General features: G+C 34.8%; 1 protein-coding gene across 1 annotated transcript in view; it reads right to left on the reverse strand.

Moving 5' to 3' along the window:
- The window catches only part of TMEM171 (transmembrane protein 171), a 33,173-nt gene that overhangs the window by 3,027 nt on the left and 9,150 nt on the right, over nucleotides 1-20,996 (reverse strand). The window contains exon 3 of the mRNA XM_003759466.3: nucleotides 13,617-13,761. Within this exon, the coding sequence (XP_003759514.1) occupies nucleotides 13,617-13,761 (145 nt within the window). The remainder of the gene's footprint in view (nucleotides 1-13,616; nucleotides 13,762-20,996) is intronic.

The raw sequence follows: 20,996 nt of genomic DNA on the forward strand, positions 1-20,996 counted from the left end.
ATGTTATCCCCTGTGAGATCATAGCTTTAGGGTTAGAAGGTACCTTTCACTTCTCACCAGACTGAATCCATTATTTTCTATCATGCTCTAAAAAACATGGAAGATCATTTCAGTCCTAGAATTCATACATTAGAAGTAGCCTCAATCTTTGCAGGTCCTCCCTCTAAACTTCCATTTAAGGAGGATACCCAGGTCACCTATTTCTTCCTTTCCACCACACTGCACTCTGAACTTCTCCATCATGCCTTTCCTCTACAGGAGGTATCTCCTCCCCCTTTATCAGCTTCCTTTTGTGTATTTTCTTCTCCCATTAAAATATAAGCTCCCTGCAAGGAGGGAATCATCTTTCTTTTTTGCTTGCATTTGTATTTCCAGCACTTTGAACAATGCCTGGCACATAATAAGAGTTTAAATGTTTACTGACTGATAGTTGAAAGACTAAGCTTAGACAAAATAATGTTTTGGTCATGTATACTTATTGTGTATCTAAGTTATATTTTAATATATTTAACATCTACTGGTCATCCTGACATTTAGGGGAGGGGGTGGGGGGGTAAGAGGTGAAAAATTGGAACAAGAGGTTTGGCAATTGTTAATGCTGTAAAGTTACCCATGTATATATCCTGTAAATAAAAGGCTATTAAATTAAAAAAAAAAAAAAAAGAATATAGGACAAACAATAAATAAGTCAACAAGCAGAGAGAGTAGCAAGTATGGCAAGGCTTCTGTCAATTACATTGAGCTGTCAAATATCAGGCCTGGAGATTTTGGAATGGATAATAAAACCATAGATATACAATCAAAGCAATAAAGTCTATCTAATCCAAGCCTCTTAGTTTATAAATAAGGAAAATGAGTTTCAGAAAACTTAACTGATATGCCCAGGCTTGAATACCTAGTGTCGGAAGACATGTAAACACTCTATCCTTTGCACTCTATTGTCTCTCACCATAGCCAAAGGCACAAGAGTCAGTCATTGTTTTCTGATTTTACAGGGAGAACATAAGAAGCTTTCTCTCTGAAATTGGTTTAGATCAAGATTCAAAGTCCTCTTAGCTCTGGTGTGTTGTATATGAAATATTTATTGGAGGTATTAAAGTAGCTGATTATTTGTTGGAAATTCCATAAAGAGAATTCCTACTTAAGTATGAATAGTCCTAAATGACCTGTAGGTCTACTGTAACTGAAATTCAACGATACTGTATCTGCTGCATTGGGTACTCAATTTGTCTCTGATTCTTTGTTCTCTAGAATCTTTGCTTCTATTAGCACAGCTTTGATTCATCTCAGTATGTAGACCTTTGGTTTCCTGCATCTTAACTCATTATGCCTTAGCATTTCCTGGTTTACAAAATGCTATTATTTATTCTCCAACACCCATGATGAAATATCTTAACACACGTTTAAAGAATTTCTTTATGAAATACTTCAGCAATGAGTTGAAGAACAAAATAAAAATGTAATTCATAGTTATTGGGTCTATCAAAGCAATATATATATACATATATATATATATATATATATATATATATATATATATTTCACTATTTACCTAAAGGATTGATTTAGTGTTTTGATATCAAGTAGGAATAACTGGAAATCATAATTAAGTCAATTCATATCTGTCTCTTCTCCAGCTAGTTTCTTTCTTGCTCTATTTTCAGACCTGATTTTCTAATCTGTACTAATCTCCAAGAATTACCTTAATGAGTAGTCCTTGGTATTGCCCAGCAACTAACCCATATTTTTAAATTAATAAATCATCTTGATTGTACCCCTTTCACCACTTCTTCATAATTCTTTGCAATATGTTATAGACATTTCATGACCATTCTTCATTGATCCATTACCTTCTTAGAGATTCTTGACTTAGATTCTTTGTAGTGTTCCATGAGTTGAAGGCATAAAATGTTATATTAAAAATATTGAAATAAAAGTTACAACATTGTTTCTACAAAAAAAAAAAAAAAAAAAGACTAAGCTTAGAGATCACCTTCTAACTGGATAAAGAACCTGAGACCCAGATAGATCAAGGACACAGAAATGGAACCTATATTTTCTCACTTTAAGTCCAGCATTATTTTCACTGCATCAGAATGGCCCATCAAAATAATTGAATGTTTGCTATATTCACGGAAATTGGACATTGACTAGAAATGTCTCTGTCTCACAGCAGTTTATAGTTAGTTGGAGAAACAGGATCTGGGCATAAAAATATGTATAACAACACAAAATAACATGTTCATAGGACTGTCAAATGATAGATTTCTTTATCTTTAAAACAAAAAAACAAAACAAAACAAAAAAACATTTACCTAACTTTACTGGTCTCCCTAATTATTGTTATATTTCTTTTTCATCATGTTGCCAGTTTTCAAAAATCCATTTCCTCTTTCCCTCCCTATTACCTGTTATCTACTCCCTCCACTCTACTGAATCTGTCCTCCCAAAGATTGCCACTGACGTTATCAAATTCAATGAGCTTTATATTTCAACCCCAATTTGACAAGCTCCCTACTATCCAGTGAACTTTTTTATGTGATGAAGAAGGGAAGTCAGGGGAGGAGAAGAAAAAGTAGAAGAGGAAAAGGTTTTTTTTTTCCCCTTAGAAAGTATATAGTCTAATTGTCTATAGTCTAAGCTACACAAATAAATACAATACAAAGTAAAATGGAAGCACATTAAAAGAAGAGAGGTATTGATTCTGATTGGGGAATAAAAGAAGGGCACATGGAGGAGAGCTCCAACTATAATCTTTACACTTTTCAAATATTATCTCATGTGATCCTCATAACAACATTGAAAGGCAGGTATTATTATGATCTCTATTTTACTGGTGGAGAAATTGAGGCAGGGGTTACATGACTTGTCCAGGGTCCAACAGCTAGAAAGTGTCTGGATTAGTCTGAAAGTATCTATATCCAGGATTTGAATTGAGATCTTCTGGACTCTAGGTCCAATGCTCTACTTATTGAACCTCCTGGGTACATCTCTAGATACTGGTGTTGCGTCAAAGTTCCATTTTGAGGTCCTGACCTAGTTTCCCCATTGCCCTATTTGGTTATTCTGCCTCAGGTTATAACCTTTCCATCTTAATGTTTGATGAGATAAAGGTTTTATATCTTTAGGGTATAGACATTCCTTCTTAATGTTTGACAGGACAAAAGTTTATCCATTTTAGATATCATTAGAGTATCAGTAACCTCCCTCCATTGTGTCATCCTAGGGGTCTCCCCAACTATTAGGTTATCCCCACCTAGGTACCTCCCCCACTATGTCATTGTTCTGTTATCCTATAAAAAAGCTTGCTGTCCTGATACTCCGGGCTGGACTCTTTGAGATGATAGTCTCGTCCAGCTCTGGGACCAAACATTGGTCCCAGTATATCTTGCCACTTAATAAACTATTGAATTGGTCTCTAATCTCTGTCTTGCTCAGTTTCTTCGGCATTACACTGGAAGAGACAACATTTAGGTTGGATGGTTAAGATCTGAATTTCCAATCAGAGATGTCGAAGTGGGCGTTCCAGGTGTCAGGAAAAGATGCTCTTTTTTCTAGCTTTACTTTTTCTATACATGAGCCAATCTTTCTCACAGCTTCAGCTCCATGCTCTAGGACTAGAATAATGGAAAGAATATTAGATTTGGAGTCAAAAGGCATGGATTCGGACCCAATTTTGTTACTTGCTAAATGTTTGACTTTGGACTCCTCACCTTCCTCTTTATACTTCAGTTTCCTTGTTTATAAAATGGAGGAAGTGGACCCTGTGCCTTAAGGCTACAATTGGGTCCAATTCTATCTCAATGATACTAGTCTAAGGATTGTCAAATCTGTATGTGTGTACATCTGATCATTCCCCCTACCAGGAAGTAAACTCCTTAAACACAAAGGCCTTTTGTTGTATTTATTGCCTAAGCAATTACCTAAGCAAAGCACAAGATTTGGGGGGACCTTTGAGGGGAATAAAGAAAGTCCTGGTTTCATGGAAGTGCAGGCAGGATATGTGAAATGGAGTTGTATTATATATGGCTAGACTTCTCAGCAGCATTTGACTCTTCAAACACCCCTTTCCTTCTTGAAACTTTTCTTTTCTTTTCTTTTCTTTTTTTTTTTTAAATTAAGGAGATGAATAGAATTTTAGAAGAGTTAGGTAAACCTCTGGAGAAAACTGAATGGGAGTAAAAAGGAATATATCTTTTTCTGAGATTTATAAATACCTTCTTTGAAACCGATCATGAATTAGGGCATAAAAACTTCATAAACAAATGCAAAAAACCAAAAATTTTAAATACATCCCTTTAGGACCCTAATGCAATAAAAATACATTCAGTAAAAAGCTTAGGAAGAATAAATTGAAAATTAATTGGAAATTAATCTAATTCTAAAGAATGAGTGGGACAAAGAATAAATGACAGAAACAATAATTTCATTAACAATAATGACAACTATGAAACAATGCACCAAAATTTGTGTCAAAAATTGTATCAATCAAGCAGTACTTGGAGGGAAAGTTATATCTCTAAATGCTTACATCAAATAAAAAATGAAAAGAATAGATCAATTCACTGAAAAAAACAACACCTTGAAAGATAGAATTAATCAAATGGAAAAAAAGAGATACAAAAGCTAACTGAAGAAAATCACACATTAAACTAGAATGGGGCAAATGGAAGCTAATGACTCTATGAGACATCAAGAATCAGTCAAACAAAGTAAAAAGAAAGAAAATAGGAACAAATGAAGCTTTTTCTTAAAATTATAATTAGTATTTATCTAAAACAATCAATTTATAGGGATAAAACAATCCCTATCTGTAATAGGGATAAACTAGAAGCCTTTCCACTAAGCTGGAAGCCTTTCTATTATCAACATTATTATTCGATAATGTACTAGAAAAGTTCATTATAGCAATAAATAGGAAAAAGAAATTGAAGGGATGAGATTAAGCAACAAGGAAACAAAACTATCACTTTTTGCATATGATATTTTGGTGTACTTAGAAAATTGTAGAGAATCAACTAAAAAAGTAATTGAAACAATTAATTTTACCACAGTTGCAAAATAGAAAATAAATCCATTTCGTCACTACCAACAAAACCTAGCAGGAAGAACTAGAAAGAGAAATTCCTTCCATTTAAAATAACTGCAGATAGCATAACATACTTTGGGAGTCTACCTGCCAAGACAAACCCAGAGACTACATAAACAAAATTATAAAACTTCTCACACAAATAAAAAGAGCTCTAAACAATTGGAGAAATGTTAATTGCTCATGGGCAGGCTGAATTAATATAATAAAATTATGATTCTACCTAAATTAATTTATTTATTCAGAGCCAAACCAATTTTAAAAACCATACAATTATTTTATATAACTAGTAAAATTACAAAATTCATCTAGAAGAATAGAAGACCAAGAATCTCAAGGGAATCAATGAGAAAAAATGTGAAGGAAGGTTACCTAGCAGTATTAGATTTCAAACTATATTACAAAGCATTGGCTAAGAAATAGAGTGGTGAATCAGTGGAACAGATGAGAAACATAATATACAGTAGTAAATGACTATAGTAATTTTAGTGTTTGATAAACCCAAAGATCGAAGCTTCAGAGGCAAGAACTCACTCTTTCACAAAACTTACTGGGAAAGCTAGAAAGCAATTTAGCAGAAAGTAGATAAAGACAAACATCTCATACCTTATATTAAGACAAAGTCAAAATAGGTACATTATTTAGATATAAAAATTGATATTATTAGGAAATTAGGGGAACATGGAAAGTTTTATCTTTCAGATCCGTGGATAAAAGAAAAGTTTGTGTAGACAAAAAGATTGTGGAAAGTAAAATGGTTTACTTTGATTGATGAAATCACAAATTTCTCATACAAACAAAAGTAATGTAGCCAAAATTAGAGAGAAAGCAGGAGACTAGGGGAAATTACTTTGATTTCTCTGATTGAGGCCTTATTTCTCAAATATATGGGGAATTGAGTCAAATTTATAAAAATAAAAGTCAATCCCCAACTGACAAATGGTGAAAGTATATAAATAGGCAGTTTTCAGAAGAAATCAAAACTAACAATAGTTATATGAAAAAATGTTCTAAATCACTATTGATTAATTGAGAAATGCAGATTAAAACAAGTTGAAGTTAGTATTTCACACCTACCAGTTTGGCTAGCAAAATAAAACAGGAAGATGATAAATGCTGGAGAAGATATGGAAAAATAGATCCACTAATGCACTATTGATGGAATTTGAACAGTGTAATCATTCTGGAGAATGTAGTGCTGAAATGGATTTATTTGCTATTTTGCAACTGTGGTAAAGTTAATTGTTTCAAATAGTTTTTTTAGTTGATCCTCTACAATTTTCTAAGTATACTATAATATCATATGCAAAAAGTGATAGTTTTGTTTCCTTGTTGTTTAATCTCATCCCTTCATGTTTTTCATGTTTTTCAATGTTACCACAAATAAAAAAATAATGCTTCTTTAAAAAGAAATATTCTTCCATTTCCTCTAAGGCTTCACTTTCTCTCCTGGTTGTCTTCCTCTCTCTTACCACTCCTTCCTTATCTTCCTTATCTTTCCTATCCTATTTTTTTTTATATATATTTTATTGATATTTTATAAAGTTCAGTACTGACCCTTTACTTTTTTTTTCTTACTATATTCTTTTTTTCCATAAGCTGATCTTATTTAATGGATTTTATTAGCACTAAATCTCACATCTCTGTCTCCAGTCTGAACTCTTACCTAAATATCCAGTCTGGATCAATCCACTCAAAATAACTATAAATCATCTCCATTTATAAGTATCACTCTCACCTATCCAAAACCAAATTTTTCACCTTTCCCTAGAAATCCGTTCCACTTTCCAGTTTCCTGTTCCTGCTATTAATCCCATTGTTCTCCCAGTCAGTGATCTTTCCTTTGTCCTGATCCTTTAGAGAAGGAAGGAAGGAAGAAAACAATCTATTAAGCACCTATGTGCCAGGCACTATGCTAATCACTTTACAAATATTATCTTTGTTGATTTAGTGCCTAGCTCAAGTCCAGATTTCTCCAAGAGGTCCTATAATTATGATTATTCATCTTTTGACTTCTAGGACTGCTCCAATTTCAACAAAAGGAAATGTTTCTATAACAAAAATTTCCCAGAGAAATAGCCTTTTTCAGACTATAAGTCTCCATTATCTCCGTTCAAAAAATAAGGTCGCCACACTGGTGATGTATAACACACTGTTGATATTACCCATTTAAGACTTAATCAGATTCTACCTTGTATCTTTTTGTGATCTATATTGTTTCCTATAAATTCAATGTGTAAATGTGGAGGACAGGGACCTCATCTTTTCATTCTTTTCCCCATCCATGGTTCCAAGAATATGGCTTCCTTATATCTAATCAGTTGAATGAGTTAATACTAATTTGGGTGAAGAATTCTTTACTTTCAGCCTTTCTTTCTCAACATTTTTTAGGTCTTGACCGTCTCCTTGCTTTCATTCTTCATTTCCAATCAGTTGCTAAATCCTAGTGATGTTTTCTCCTATTTTTCTTTTTTCTCTTTTCTCCAGACCACCCCACTTTTTGAGGCCTTCATTACCTTTATAATAAATAGCCTTCTAACTGGTCTTCCTGATTCTTGACTTTCCTTCCCCTCTCCAATGCATTCTCCACCCAAATCTGCCCACTGTATTCCTTTACCAAAAACAACAACAACAAAAATAGAAAAAAAATTTCGATGGTTTACTCTAAGATAAAACATAAACTTTTTTCCTGTGGCATTTAAAATCCTCCACAATCTGGCTCCAACTTACCATTACAGCTTGGTTTCCCTCTACTCCCCATAACGCCTTCTGCCCCCAGCCAGATCTAACTCTCACCTTGTACTCTCCCACCTTTGTGCATTCCTGAAGGTTGTTTCCCAATCCTCATTCCAGAAATACCCTCCCTCCCACTCAGCTAACTCAGCTGAGCTCTTTCTCTTCCTTTAAGGCCCAGCAGGTACCACCTACTCTGGAGAGTTTTTCTGATAGCTTCAGCTAAAAATGCTTTCTTCCTCTGCAGATGTATTTTCCTGGAACACTTTATCTATCTTTTTTTCTCATTTTACAATCTACTTTGCACTTGTGTAAAGTAGGTAACATATCTGATATTAGATTTGTAAGTTTTTTGAGGGCATTATGCTATGTTATGAAGTATATTAAGAAGTCACTTGGTGCTGTGTGTGCTTCATAAATTCATGTTCAACAAGGCTTCCCTTTGACTTCCCTTACATGGTAGGGAACAGCTAAGACCAGAGCAGTTCCCCTGATCATGAGATTATATTGATATTTTTGATGGACTGTTTAAGAGGCCCAGAGAAGAGGAAAGGGATCGACCAATGATACCTTGGAATACAGAAATTGTGAATGAAACCCTTGACTCAAAGACCTACTGATATGGGAGTCTCTCCTCAATGGTGGGATAGTATTTTAGTGCCTGTGTGAGGGGTAGGCCATCAATAAGAGCTAGTGAAGGAGAGGTATGGGTTCTTCTGGCTTCTAGATTCAAGAGAGAAGGGCTATCCCAACCCTTCTGCAAGTCCCCAAATGGAGAGAAAGACTTAGGAAAAAAACCTGTAGAGGAACTGGCAGTTTCCATTATCTCCCTATCCCCAACTTGCTAGCTACACCAGAGACTGAAAGGAATTTCATTTTGGTCAAATATGGGGCTTTCTCTTTCTTGGTAGAGCTGAGTTATCTTGCTCCCAAAGTACTATATTATATTACATTGTATTGTCTGGTATACATTTTCCTATGTATTTCTTCTTTTATTTGTTTGTGATAAATGAGCTTGTTTGCTTTTTGCTATGTATTTTCATTGTGGAGCTGATATCCGGCGGGCAGAGAGTCACGCCTTGGCTATATAGCTTGGGGCTGGTGATCAGGAGCTTAGCTTGAATCTAAAAAATCACTTACACTTGTTCTTTTAAGTCTGACTCTTCATGACCCCATTTGGGTTTTTGGGTTTTTTGTTTTGTTTTGTTTTGTTTTTGGGTTTTTTTTTAGCAAAGATGCTGCAGTGGTTTGCCATTTCCTTCTCCAGCTCATTTTACAGATGAAGAAACTGGGGCAAACAGGGTTATGTGGCTTTCTGAGGTCACACAGCTAGTAAGGACTTGAGGCCATATTTGAACTTAGGAAAATGAATCTCCATACTCCAAACCCAGCACCATCTCCAATGAGCCACCCAACGGTCCTAATGACTTCCTCTAGGAAGCAGATAGATATATTTCTATCCCCCGTAACAGACTCTCTCTGAGGAGAGCAGAATGACCGTCCTCTGGCCCCAACTTTCTGCCTTCCAGCAGCAATCCGTCTCCCTTGGAATAGGGTGGGAGGAGGTACTAGAAATATCTACTCTGCCTCCCTGTGAGCCAAAGAACCATCTGGACACACAATAAATAAAAGGGCACCCATGCCTCCCCCACCCTAACACTGGGTGGTAAAAAAGTGCCTACATCATGGAAAGAATGAATGGAATGTGCAGCAGGAAGAGACCAGGTGAGGCTGGAAGATACAAGCATTGTCTCCCCTTAGGTTCCCTCTTGTTTCTCCTCCCCAGGTGACCTCATTGGGTGTTCCTTGGTCTCTATTTCAGTTTGGAGTCACAAGAACAAAGGATTTTGAGTCAGAAAAGCCCTTAGAGATTTCTAATCCAACCTCCCTGCCTAAAGGAGGAAACAAGAGGTTGAGATACTGAATAACTTGCCCAAGATCGCATCTCATAGGCAAGACGGAGCAGAGATAGAATTAAAACCCATGTCCTCTGATTCCAGATCCAAGCCCCTTTCCACCACAGTTGGAGGATCAGTAGGTCCTGAGGTAGCGGGGTACATGAAGAGCTTGCCCAGAACCCATGCTTTAGGCACTCCTGTGCTCCAAACTCATACACAGCTTCACTGGACTCTGAAGAAATAATTATCAATGATCAAAAACTGTGTCAGTACAGCCCAAAGCTGCCTCTCTGAATTGCAACATCTACCACAGTGCACAGAACCCCAGGGCTGGAGTCTGGAAGGCTCATCTTCACTAGTTCGATTCTGGCCTCAGACAATTGAATTACCAGTTGTGTGACCCTGGCCAAGTCATTTAATTTCATTTGCCTCGGTTTCCTTATCTGTAAAATGAGCTGGAGAAGGAAGTGCCAAACCACTCCAGTATTTTCGCTAAGAAAACCCCAAACAAGGTCACAAAGAGTCAGACATGACTGAAAAATGACTGAACAGCAACAAAAGCTTATTCCTGATTTTCTCTCCCTAGAGAACAGTGTTTGCAGGTCATCAAGCAAATATAATAGGGCAGGACTATAACATTTTTTCCACACTTATATTCCTAGTACTAAACACTGTATCTTGCACATGGTCATCTTTTATTAATTAATATAACATTAATTAAAATAACATTAATAAACATTTATAAAATCAGATTGAAGAAAAGAAGATTGGGAGTTTATATTATTATTTGTTAAGACAAATCTTTTGCATTTCATGCATGAATCAATCCAAGACTGAGACAGGGACGAGATATAGATAGAGAGCAGACTTATGACTTCATAGATATAAGGAACCCCCAAGTGAAGAAAATCCCTCTTGCAATGCACATATAAACTTTCTCTGTAATTTGTAAAATACTGCAGAAGCAGGCCATGTATGGTCCAAAGCTGTGTGTGTAACACCTTTTGACTAGATGATTAAGAAGTTACTAATGAGCACAAGATTATACAACTAGTATATGCCAGAAGTTGGACTTAAAATCCAGGCCATTTTAAAAAAATCATTTTAACCCCCTATTCTTCAAAACAAGAAGAGTATGATGGAAACACTTCTAGATTTGTCATCAAAGGTATGGGTGACTTTAAGACCTTTTATTTATGAGACCCTGAGCAAGTCAATTAATTTGAAATTAAATTTGTAAAAAAAAAAGGTATTGGACTAGATGATCTCTAAAGTTCCTTCCATCTCTAAATATTATTATTCTGTTATCCTAAGAAGGTTTTGAGAAGATAAAGTAATGATGGGAGCTTTGGAAAGGAAGTCATATGGAAATATGTTTAAAAGAATGGCATGTATTTAAACTATATCATATTGCTTGCTGTCAGGGAGAGAGGGGGGTAAAAGAGAGAGGAAGGGAGAAAAATTTGGAACACAAAGTTTTACAACATTGAATGCTAAAAACTATCTTTGTACATATTTGGAAAAAATAAAATACTATTAAAAATAAAATTATTTGTTCTATTAAAAAAGGGAATGTGATCAGCTGCTAGGCTATAGATACTTTGGAGAAGTCCCCAACAGCAATGGTGACTTTAAGCACTTCTGGAAAGGAATGCCGAAGAAAAACCAAAGAAGTGAGATCATCCATAGCAGAGGAAGTAGGTCTTCTTAATTAGCCTCCCACAATAATTTGGAAAACAGTTTGTTTTAACCTTATGTTATTCTTGGAAAAGTGACTTCTATAATACAAAGTCAGTAAGACTGAGAAGCAATGAAAACAAATCTATTCAGAGAGAACTAAGAGTCTCATCAGATGACATCACAATACTTTTTTTAATAGCTAATACTATCTAGGCTTATAATGATAAACATTTAGGCAGGTGACAGGTTAGAAACAAGTACCAGCTCATTAGAGATTTAATTTAATCAAATATAATTAATATGTATCTTTCAATATTTTATCCAATCTCATTTCTCCTCCGCCAAAAAAAAGATCTTTTTAATGAAAAGTCATTACAAAGTGAAATCAAGGATAAGGCAGATAAAGCAGGAGACTCTCACCAAATAAAACTCCTTGTAAAAAGGACCAGTCAGGCTCTCACTTCTTTTTTTCAACTGGTTAACACAAGGCTCACCACAAATACGCAGTTGTTAGTTAAAAAGAAAAATTATCAACATTTTTTTCCATGTTGCAGACCCATATAAGCCTGCATGAGCCAAGGTTTTGAGAACATACGTGCAGTTACGCCAGGGACAGGCTGATTGACCAGCAGGGATTCAGGTTGAACTGTCCAGTTGCTCTGGCACTAGGTAGTCTCTGTTCCTATTTTCTTTATTTACAGAAGCTTAATGGGATCAGGAAATTGGGTTAGTGCAGAGACCGCTAGTCTAGGCAAGATGCACAATCTCCACTCCTACTTCTGCTATTCTTCCCTTTGTTCCGTGACCACATTCCAGTTAGGCAAGTTTTTCTGTCTCTCTTTTCTGTAAGTGATACTGTACCTGATTCATTGGAATGAGGACCAAACTAACTTTTGAAACACTGGACTTCCCAAGTAAAAGTAATATTACACACATGAGAAGAATGCATTAGTTTTAGAGGGGAAGAGGCAGGATGACAAATCTTTCTAAATTCAAGATATAGCATGAGGAGGGGAAGCTAGATAATACAGCGTTAGTCCTGGATCATGAGGACCTGAGTTCAAATCCTATCTCGGACACTTAAAACTGTATGACCTGGACGACTGTCTCCCCAAGAAAAAGTTTTTTAAAAGTTATAGAATAAGAAGAAAACCAATCAGTTCTACCCCTAAAGTTTTATATGGTGTATCCTAAAAGTCTTAATTTAGTTTTAAGCTATTAAAGCTATATACATACTTACATATATCATATACAGAAATGCATATCTGTATGTGTATAAAATATTTACAGATGATATACCTTGCATGTGTTATCTATACATATTTTATATATATAATATTTATTATATATAATGTATTACAAATATAAACTATATATAAATGTACACACATTTCCCCATTACATTTTAATCTAGCTCAGGTCCTCACCGACATGTTTGATACATGTAGTTAAGCTATATTTTAATGCTATAGTAGACCTGAACCAAATTAAAATGTAATTGGGAGAGGCAACTAGGTGATACATTGAAGGAGCATTGGTCCTGGAGTCAGGAGGACCTGAATTCAAATCCAGTCTCGGACACTTGACACCTACTAGCTGTGTGACCCTGGACAAGTCACTTAATCCCAATTACCTCACCAAAAAAAAAATGAAATTGGGGAATTGCTTAACACAATAAATAAAAATCTAATACTATATGAATTATGCTAATTATAAAAATTAATATACAGCCAAAAAGGATCCATTTTTGTAATTTGAATTTGACACCATTGGCTTAAGCGCTTTAAGCTTTAACATCTTTTGCCATTGTTCAATCCATCATGTGTAACTCTTCATGATCCCATTTGGAGTTTTCTTAGTAAAACAAATGGAATGGTTTGCTCTTTAAAGTTCTTGTTCAATTTACAGGTGAGGAACTGAGGCAAATAGGGTTAAATACTTGTCTGGGGTTACTCAGCTATTAAGTATCTAAGGTCAGATTTGAACGCAGGGAGAAGAGTCTTTTTGACTTCAGACCCCACACTCTATCCACCCTGTACCACCTAGCTACCCTCTAATACCTTTTAAATGCCCTAAGACTTTTGAGACACTATATGGTTAAACCCTATAAGGAATAAAAACATAGTAAAGTAAAGTAAATAACATTAAATCATCTGTGGCTTGAAGAATTATAAGTTAAACATCTGGTTCCCAGAAATTATAGTGGAAAGTCTTACCCATAATTAAAAATACTGTAATATGATGGTGGGTTCTCACTCAGAGGCAAACTATTAGATGAAGAGTTACGTGTTACCACTGTAGGTGTTGAAACATCCGAAAAATAAGGTGGAGGTGGGGGTGGAAAGATTATCACAGCATCACCTAAGGAAAAAGTGAATAATTAACAACAAGAAGGTAAAAGGAATGACTTTTTAAAAATGCCCATCCATATAAGGCAAAATAAAAAACCCAGATAATAATAATAAATGATATTTATATAACATTTGATACATATTATTTCATTTGATCTTCCCAAAACGCCATGAAGGAATTCCCACTGGGATTTGTGTTCCCATTTTTTAAAATGAAAGAACAGAGATTCAGAGATTTTACTTAAATCTCATAGCGTGGTTATGTCAAGAGGAGGCCTTTAATCCACAACTTCCCTTGTTTCAAGTCTACCACATTTTCCATTACAAAATTGTACCTTTCAGGATAAAAAGCATAAACAAGTCAGTAGAGTTCAATATAAAATTCATTTATATAGTATTCTCTGAAATTAAGTTTTATAGTTGTTTCTTCTTCTCAAAATCTTTTTTTGATGTTACCCAGGATCCAAATGTCCTCCCTTTCAAAATCCTGTATATTTATTTTGTATGGATTTTCTATGCTTATTTATATTGTAGTTGTTCCTCTGTTTTTAAAAAGGACCCATTACATCATGGGATAAAATTTTGACTCATGCATGAATTGGTTTTAAGTGAATCAGAGTTGCACAAAATCATCAGGCTCACTCTCTCTTCCAGGGTCACTGAAGTCCAGAAGACAACTGGTGACAGCCAGGATGCAATGGATGACCCTATTAGTACTTTTGAGGATCTAACCAAGCTCCAAGCATTCCAAGACTGCCTATTTCCGCCACTCATTGAGACAAATTGTTTATATCCACCCATTCTGCCAAAGGAAATCTTCAGGAGGAATGCTTGAGTTAGACCTCCCCTAATTCAACCTGGCTTACTTAGCCCATCTGGTGAAAGGGTTTACTGACTGTGGCTGCTGAGAATACTAGAGCCACAGGGAAGAGCTTGTTTTTATACATTGGTATCAACTAGGTGGCACAGTGGATAGAGTGCCAGGCCTGAAGTCAAGGAAGTCTTGAGCCCAAAATTAGCCTCAGAAAGATGTGTGATCCTTGGCAATTCATTTAACCCAGTTTGCTTCAATTTCCTCATGTGAAATATGAGCCTGGAAAAAGAAATGGCAGCTATCCCTGTACCTTTGCCAAGAAAAACCCAAATGGAGTCATGAAGAATAGGATACTACTGAATATAAACAAAAATTGTGTGTGTGTGTTCTTCCTTGAGAGAATGGAAGTTTCCTGAGGACTGGAACTATTTCATTTTTGACTTGGGATCCCAGTGTCTTAATACAATGCCTGACACATTGTAAGCATTTAACAAAGATCTGTTGACTGAATGATTGAATGATATAATATTTAAACTCTCCTAGACAATTTACTTTTTAAAACTTTATATGTTTTTAATCTAGAAGTTTAAATTCAAGTGGATTGTAATAATTAGATGGAGAGGAAAATGCTAAGGAAAAAATAGTTCTATATAAGAATTTTTGTGTATATATATCCATATATATTATATATATATATATAAAAACACATTATATGTTATATGGTATGTAGTATGTATGGCTACACATATACTTATATCCCACTACATTTTAATGTTTTCAGAACCTCCTTCCCTGATCATTTGTTCCAATGTTTCACAAATTGATAAAATAATAACAATTCATATTTATAAACAGTTGTCTCTTATTTTCAAAGCACTTCTCTCAAAATAAATATTACTATATATTAGACCAGACCTATGATTTCATTAGTTGGGAAAATTCACAATAAAAAAAATTCCCTCTGTTTATGCAGGTTTTCATCTTTTCAGCAACCAAAAATCCTAACAAATTTCCTACACCCTAGATAGTGATTTGCCTAGGGTCACACAGGCTAAACAAAGGTGTTTCTAACAATCAAGCCAGCTCTTTATCCTGTTTCCTGGTAGTAGGAGTAGCAGTAATAATAATAATAATAATTGTACTTATCTTATTTGACTCTAATAGCAATACTATAGAGTAGATGTCATTTTACAGGTAAGGAAACTGAGGCTGAGAAAGATTAAGTAATGTGCCCAGAATCATACCTGGAGGCTGTATGAACTCAAGTCCCTTTCTGAATATAAACCTAGTGCCGTAACCATTGCCTCTCAGGAAGACCTAATTAATATATATATATATATATATATATATATATATATATATATATATTATGCAGATTGAAGTCACTTTCTGGCTGGAGCCTGGAACAAGCATGACTTTTTCCCACTTTAAAAAATTCTAAATTTAACAAAAATAAAATAAGAACATTTCCACATATACTATTGATACAAAGGAGGAGAATTGTATATAAAATTCTACATTTTTTTTTAGAATGTATATAACAAATCCATTGGGTTAACTGTTAAAGATGTTCTTCTCATCTATAATTCATTCTTCTGGCCTTCCTTCAGTTATATTCTCATTAAAAAAAAATCCATCTTCTGTTCCCCAAATTTTCCTCCCCACCCTAAATTAAAAAGAAAAGAAAACTTCTTGTAATAAATATGCATAATCCAAAAAATTCCTGCATTAGCCATGTCCAAATATGAATGTCACATTCTGCATCTTGAGACCATCACTTCTCTAATAAGGAGGTGGAATACCATGCTTCATCATTAGTATTCTATAATCAGGGACAGCTATATTGATCAGATTTGGTTTTCTTTACATTATTGCATAAATTGTTCTCCTGGTTCAACCTACTTTACTTTACATCAGTTCATATAAATCTTACCAGGTTTTTCTGAAACAATTTCTACATCATTTCTTATGGTACAAAAATATTCTATTAAATCTATATTCCATAATTTGTTCAACTATTCCCCACTGTTGGTTTCTAATTCTTTACCACTACAAAAGAGATTCTCTATGTTTTTGAACATATAGATTTCTTCTTTCTTTCTTTGAGCTCTTGGAGGTATAGGAAATGTAGTGAAATGTAGTACTGGAAACACTGTATACATGAATGATGACAATGGTGATGAGATTCCCCACATATCTCTTGAGCATCTTTTCATTATCTGTTTATTCATTCTGTTGATCCAACTGATCTCTTTGATTATGTTATTTGAGGATATATAATCCTGGGACCACTTAGAGGTAGCTTGGTGGTAGAGTAGATAGAGTGTCAGTCCTGGAGTCAGGAAAACTAATCTGCATGAATTCAAATATAGCCTCAGATACTAGATATTAACCTCAGTTTCCCTTTATATCAAATAAGGTGAAGAAGAAATGGCAAACATCTCCAGTATTTTGGCCAAGAAAGCCTCAGAGAGGGTCACAAAGAGTTGCATACAACTGAAATGAATGAATAACAATTCTGGGACTAGCCTTTGGGACTTGGTGAATTTGGTAAATTCATAAAAGCAAGACAAAATATATGCTCCACCTACCTCACTTGTCTTACTAAGAAAGTTTCTAGAGACAATTTGCATATATCCAGATTAAAGACCAAAGGCATAATAGAAATCAAAATGAGCATTACCAGCCCAACTAAATTTGTAAACTGAGTCCAGGCTGAAATAAAGCCGTACAAAAAAAAAAAAAAAAAAAAGATTTAAAAGCTCAAGACTAACTGGCTGACCAGTTACAGCCATGGGTTTGAGCCATAAAAAGGCTGAAAATAGTTATGGGAACTGTGGGCTAAAAGAAGCTAGAGCTCATCCTCTTGGGAGAAAGAGACTAGTTAGAAATTTCAATTCAGGGGAAGAACAGGAGATGAAAGGGTTGGAGATCAGCAAAGGACAAAAAGCAGCAGCACAGTACACCAGCAGATAGTAGCAGTGGAGACAAGCTCAACAGTAAAACAAACAAACAAACAAAAAATCACACATGAGCAGAAGGGCAGAAGATGGAAAGTATATCAAAAGAAGCAAAAATTGACAATCTTGGGGATGGGAGTGGAGATCCAATTGGGATATAAATTTTCAAATTTTTTTTCCTTCCACCAATTTGTAATCAGATATAAATAATCTCATTTGTATGAGGGAAGATGCATTTTTGTCTTTTATGTTGTTTAATTAAATGTTTTATGCTTTAAACAAAAACCTTCTGCTTGGTGTGGTAAGATAAAATAATAGGGGACTTCTGAGTTATGGTTTTGAATAGATGAAAACTAAAAGCATTATCTGATCATGGCATTACTTTCAAGGGGTCTAAATTTGAGAGGAATCTATCCTCTACTTGTTTTCTAAAATCCCAAAGAGAAACCATTATTTCAAGCAAGAAAAAAATCAGCATCCAGGAGTAACTATAACTGGAAATGATCATTCCAGTTTTATCCAGAAAGTGAAAAATTAATATGGATTTTTTGACAATCAGAAATGAGATGAATGTGTGTGTATGTTTATATGTATACATTAAAATAGATCTGTGACTCACTAATATATGAACATCTCTTCCAACAAGGCCCATATCAACCCATCTATGTGTGCTCATCCTATTCAACTCTTATCTATAAGTTCTTCTTTAAATTCACATAGGATGTTAACAATTATTTTGTGTAGAACTTGTTTTCTTTCTCCTGGGGATACTTCATGATGTAGTTGAGCTTTCTACCTGTCATCCTTCATTCTTCCCATGTGACAATCCATCTTCTATTTTGATCAAACATTTTTCCAATTATGTGATTTACTCTAATTCTTCAAAGTTCCTTATTATGCTGTTTTCCTATGTCATGTTTGAACTCAAACTCTGTGGATTATTATGTGTATGATACGGGGCAAGTCAACCAAACTTTCTAGACTTTAGTTTCCTTATGTATAAAATTAAGGAGTCGAACTATATAATAATTTAGAAATGCAACATCTGAAGAATATTGGTATTAGATAAATAAGTCTTCATTCCTTGGAAAAGTTTGGAACCATTTAAAAAGCTTTTTAATTTTCCAAGGACAAGCTAGCATGATGTTCTGTTTTTTAATGTTACACCCAATTATTTTTATCCATTTGTATGAGATGTGTGTGTGTGTGTGTGTGTGTATACTCTGTTATTCATGTGTGTATGTATACTTTTGTTATAATGTGTACTATATTATATGTATTCATATACTATGCTATATATGCTATAGCTCATATATCATGTACTAATATTATAGAAATTATATTACATACTAATTATATTCTAATATTATATTCATGGACAGTTAAGTGATTTAGTAGGTACAGTACCAGACCTGGAGGCAGGAATACTCCTCTTCCCAAGTTCAAATCTGGCTTCCAACACTTATTAGCTATTTGATCCTAGCCAAGCCACTAACCTCATTTTCCTTAGTTTTCTCAAATGTAAAATAAGCTAGAGAAGGAAATGGTCAACCACTTCAGCATCTTAATCAAGAAAATTCCAAATTGGGTCACAAAAAATCAGACATGACTGGAAAAATAACAGAACACTTACATATATACATATATATAGTCATAAACAATGAAGTAAGGTAAAAAGGTGGAACCTGAAGGACCAAGAGAGATCATATCTTCAGACAATCTCCCCATGTTACAAATGAAGAAACTACAGACTGGATAGGGGAAGTGACTCATCCCAAAGTGACATAGCTAATTAGTAGCAGAGCTTGAATAACTATTGAATCCAAGGTTAGTATTCTTCCTTATTTGCCATTCTGCCTTTAAGAGTGAAATGGAATTGAGCTTTCTTATTAGGATGGGAGACATAGTTGAAAGAGCATTGGATTTGTCAAAGGACTTAGGTTTGAACTCAAACTCTGTTGATTAGTACCTGTGTGATATGGGCAAGTCAACTAACCTTTCTAAACTTTAGTTCCTTTGTGTGTAAAATTAAGAAGTCGAGCTTCATAATAGAATTCTTTCCAGTTCAAATTCCATGAATTTGAAGAATTCAAAGGAATGAATTCAAGAAATCAGAGAATACTATGGATACGCAAACTCTATAGCAAGAATCAGGTCTATTAGCTTCTTTTTTCAAATGAGCCTATCTACCTGGTTTGACCTACAATCTGTTCTATTGTTGAGGAGTTTTTCAATCATATATGACTCTTTTTCTTGGCAAAGATACTCTAGTAGTTTTCCATTTCTTTCTCCAACTTATTTAACAGATGAGGTTGCCCAAGGTCACCCAGCTAATAAGTGTCTGAGGCCAGATTTGAACTCATAAAGATGAGTCTTCCTGACTCTACCTACTATAGTATCACCTAGTTGCCTTTATCTTTAATGAATCCAAAGAGCTTACACTCTGGGACCTTTCCAACCAATGGAAGGCTATCCAGACATTGTCATGATAAAAATACCCACAAGTCCTAGCCTGAATGTAGAGAGGATAGAGTACATGCCTGAAGGAATGTATGTAAAGAGAAGTGTTTTTTTGAGCAGTCATACCCAAGTGAAAAAATAAAAGGCATCAACTAAAATCACCCTATTGAATATTTATAAATACTGAGTCTCTTGCTCCTCCTCAATGTCAACCCTACACAAAACAAGAAGTCTAGTTAATGGATTGACTCTTTAGTAATTGAATTAAATCAAATAATTAAATTGAAGCCAACTAAAGGAAAAAAATACAAGTGGTCTCCTGCCCCTGAATGTTAATCTTTGTCAGTCTCAAACAAGAAGGCCTCTAAAGATCATCTTTCCAATCATTCTTCCTCCTTTTCAACTAGGGTGTGGGCCTCTGGAGTTGTTTATCCTTTGTAATCACCTTTGGCTAATTTTTTACAAGCTGAGGTTAAATATAGTTACCAACTAAATATAAATGACCGCAATAACTAATGATCCTGAAAAGGTGCAAAATGTGTGGTTCATGTTTTCCTTTGATTTAAGCCCCAAGAGAGAAACGACTGGTCCTGATTTATAGAGCTCTGGAATCTTTGGAAAATACAAATGAACAAGCCAAGCTGGTGGTTTTCTAATCACATAACACAGAGCTTGGGCTAGTTTGATAAACAAAGTGCTGACTTTGAGCTGCCTCTGATAGACTGCATAATAAAGAACAATTACTTAAAGCAATTCCTTTTTGGTAAAGTGGGGATTATCATATTAACAACAATAATAGTAATAATAGCAGCTGATGTCTATATTGTACTTATTACATGCCAGGCCCTGTGCTAAGAACTTTATAATTATTATTTCATTTGATCCTCACAATAGTTCTTCCAGGTAGTTGCTATGATTATCCTCATTTTTACAGATGAGGAAATCAAGGCAAACAAAGATTAAATGATTTGCCCAGGATCACACAGCTAGTAAGCATCTTAGGCTGGATTT

Source organism: Sarcophilus harrisii, chromosome 1 (genome assembly GCF_902635505.1).
Source record: "Sarcophilus harrisii chromosome 1, mSarHar1.11, whole genome shotgun sequence".
In the NCBI taxonomy this organism is placed as follows: Eukaryota; Metazoa; Chordata; class Mammalia; order Dasyuromorphia; family Dasyuridae; genus Sarcophilus; species Sarcophilus harrisii.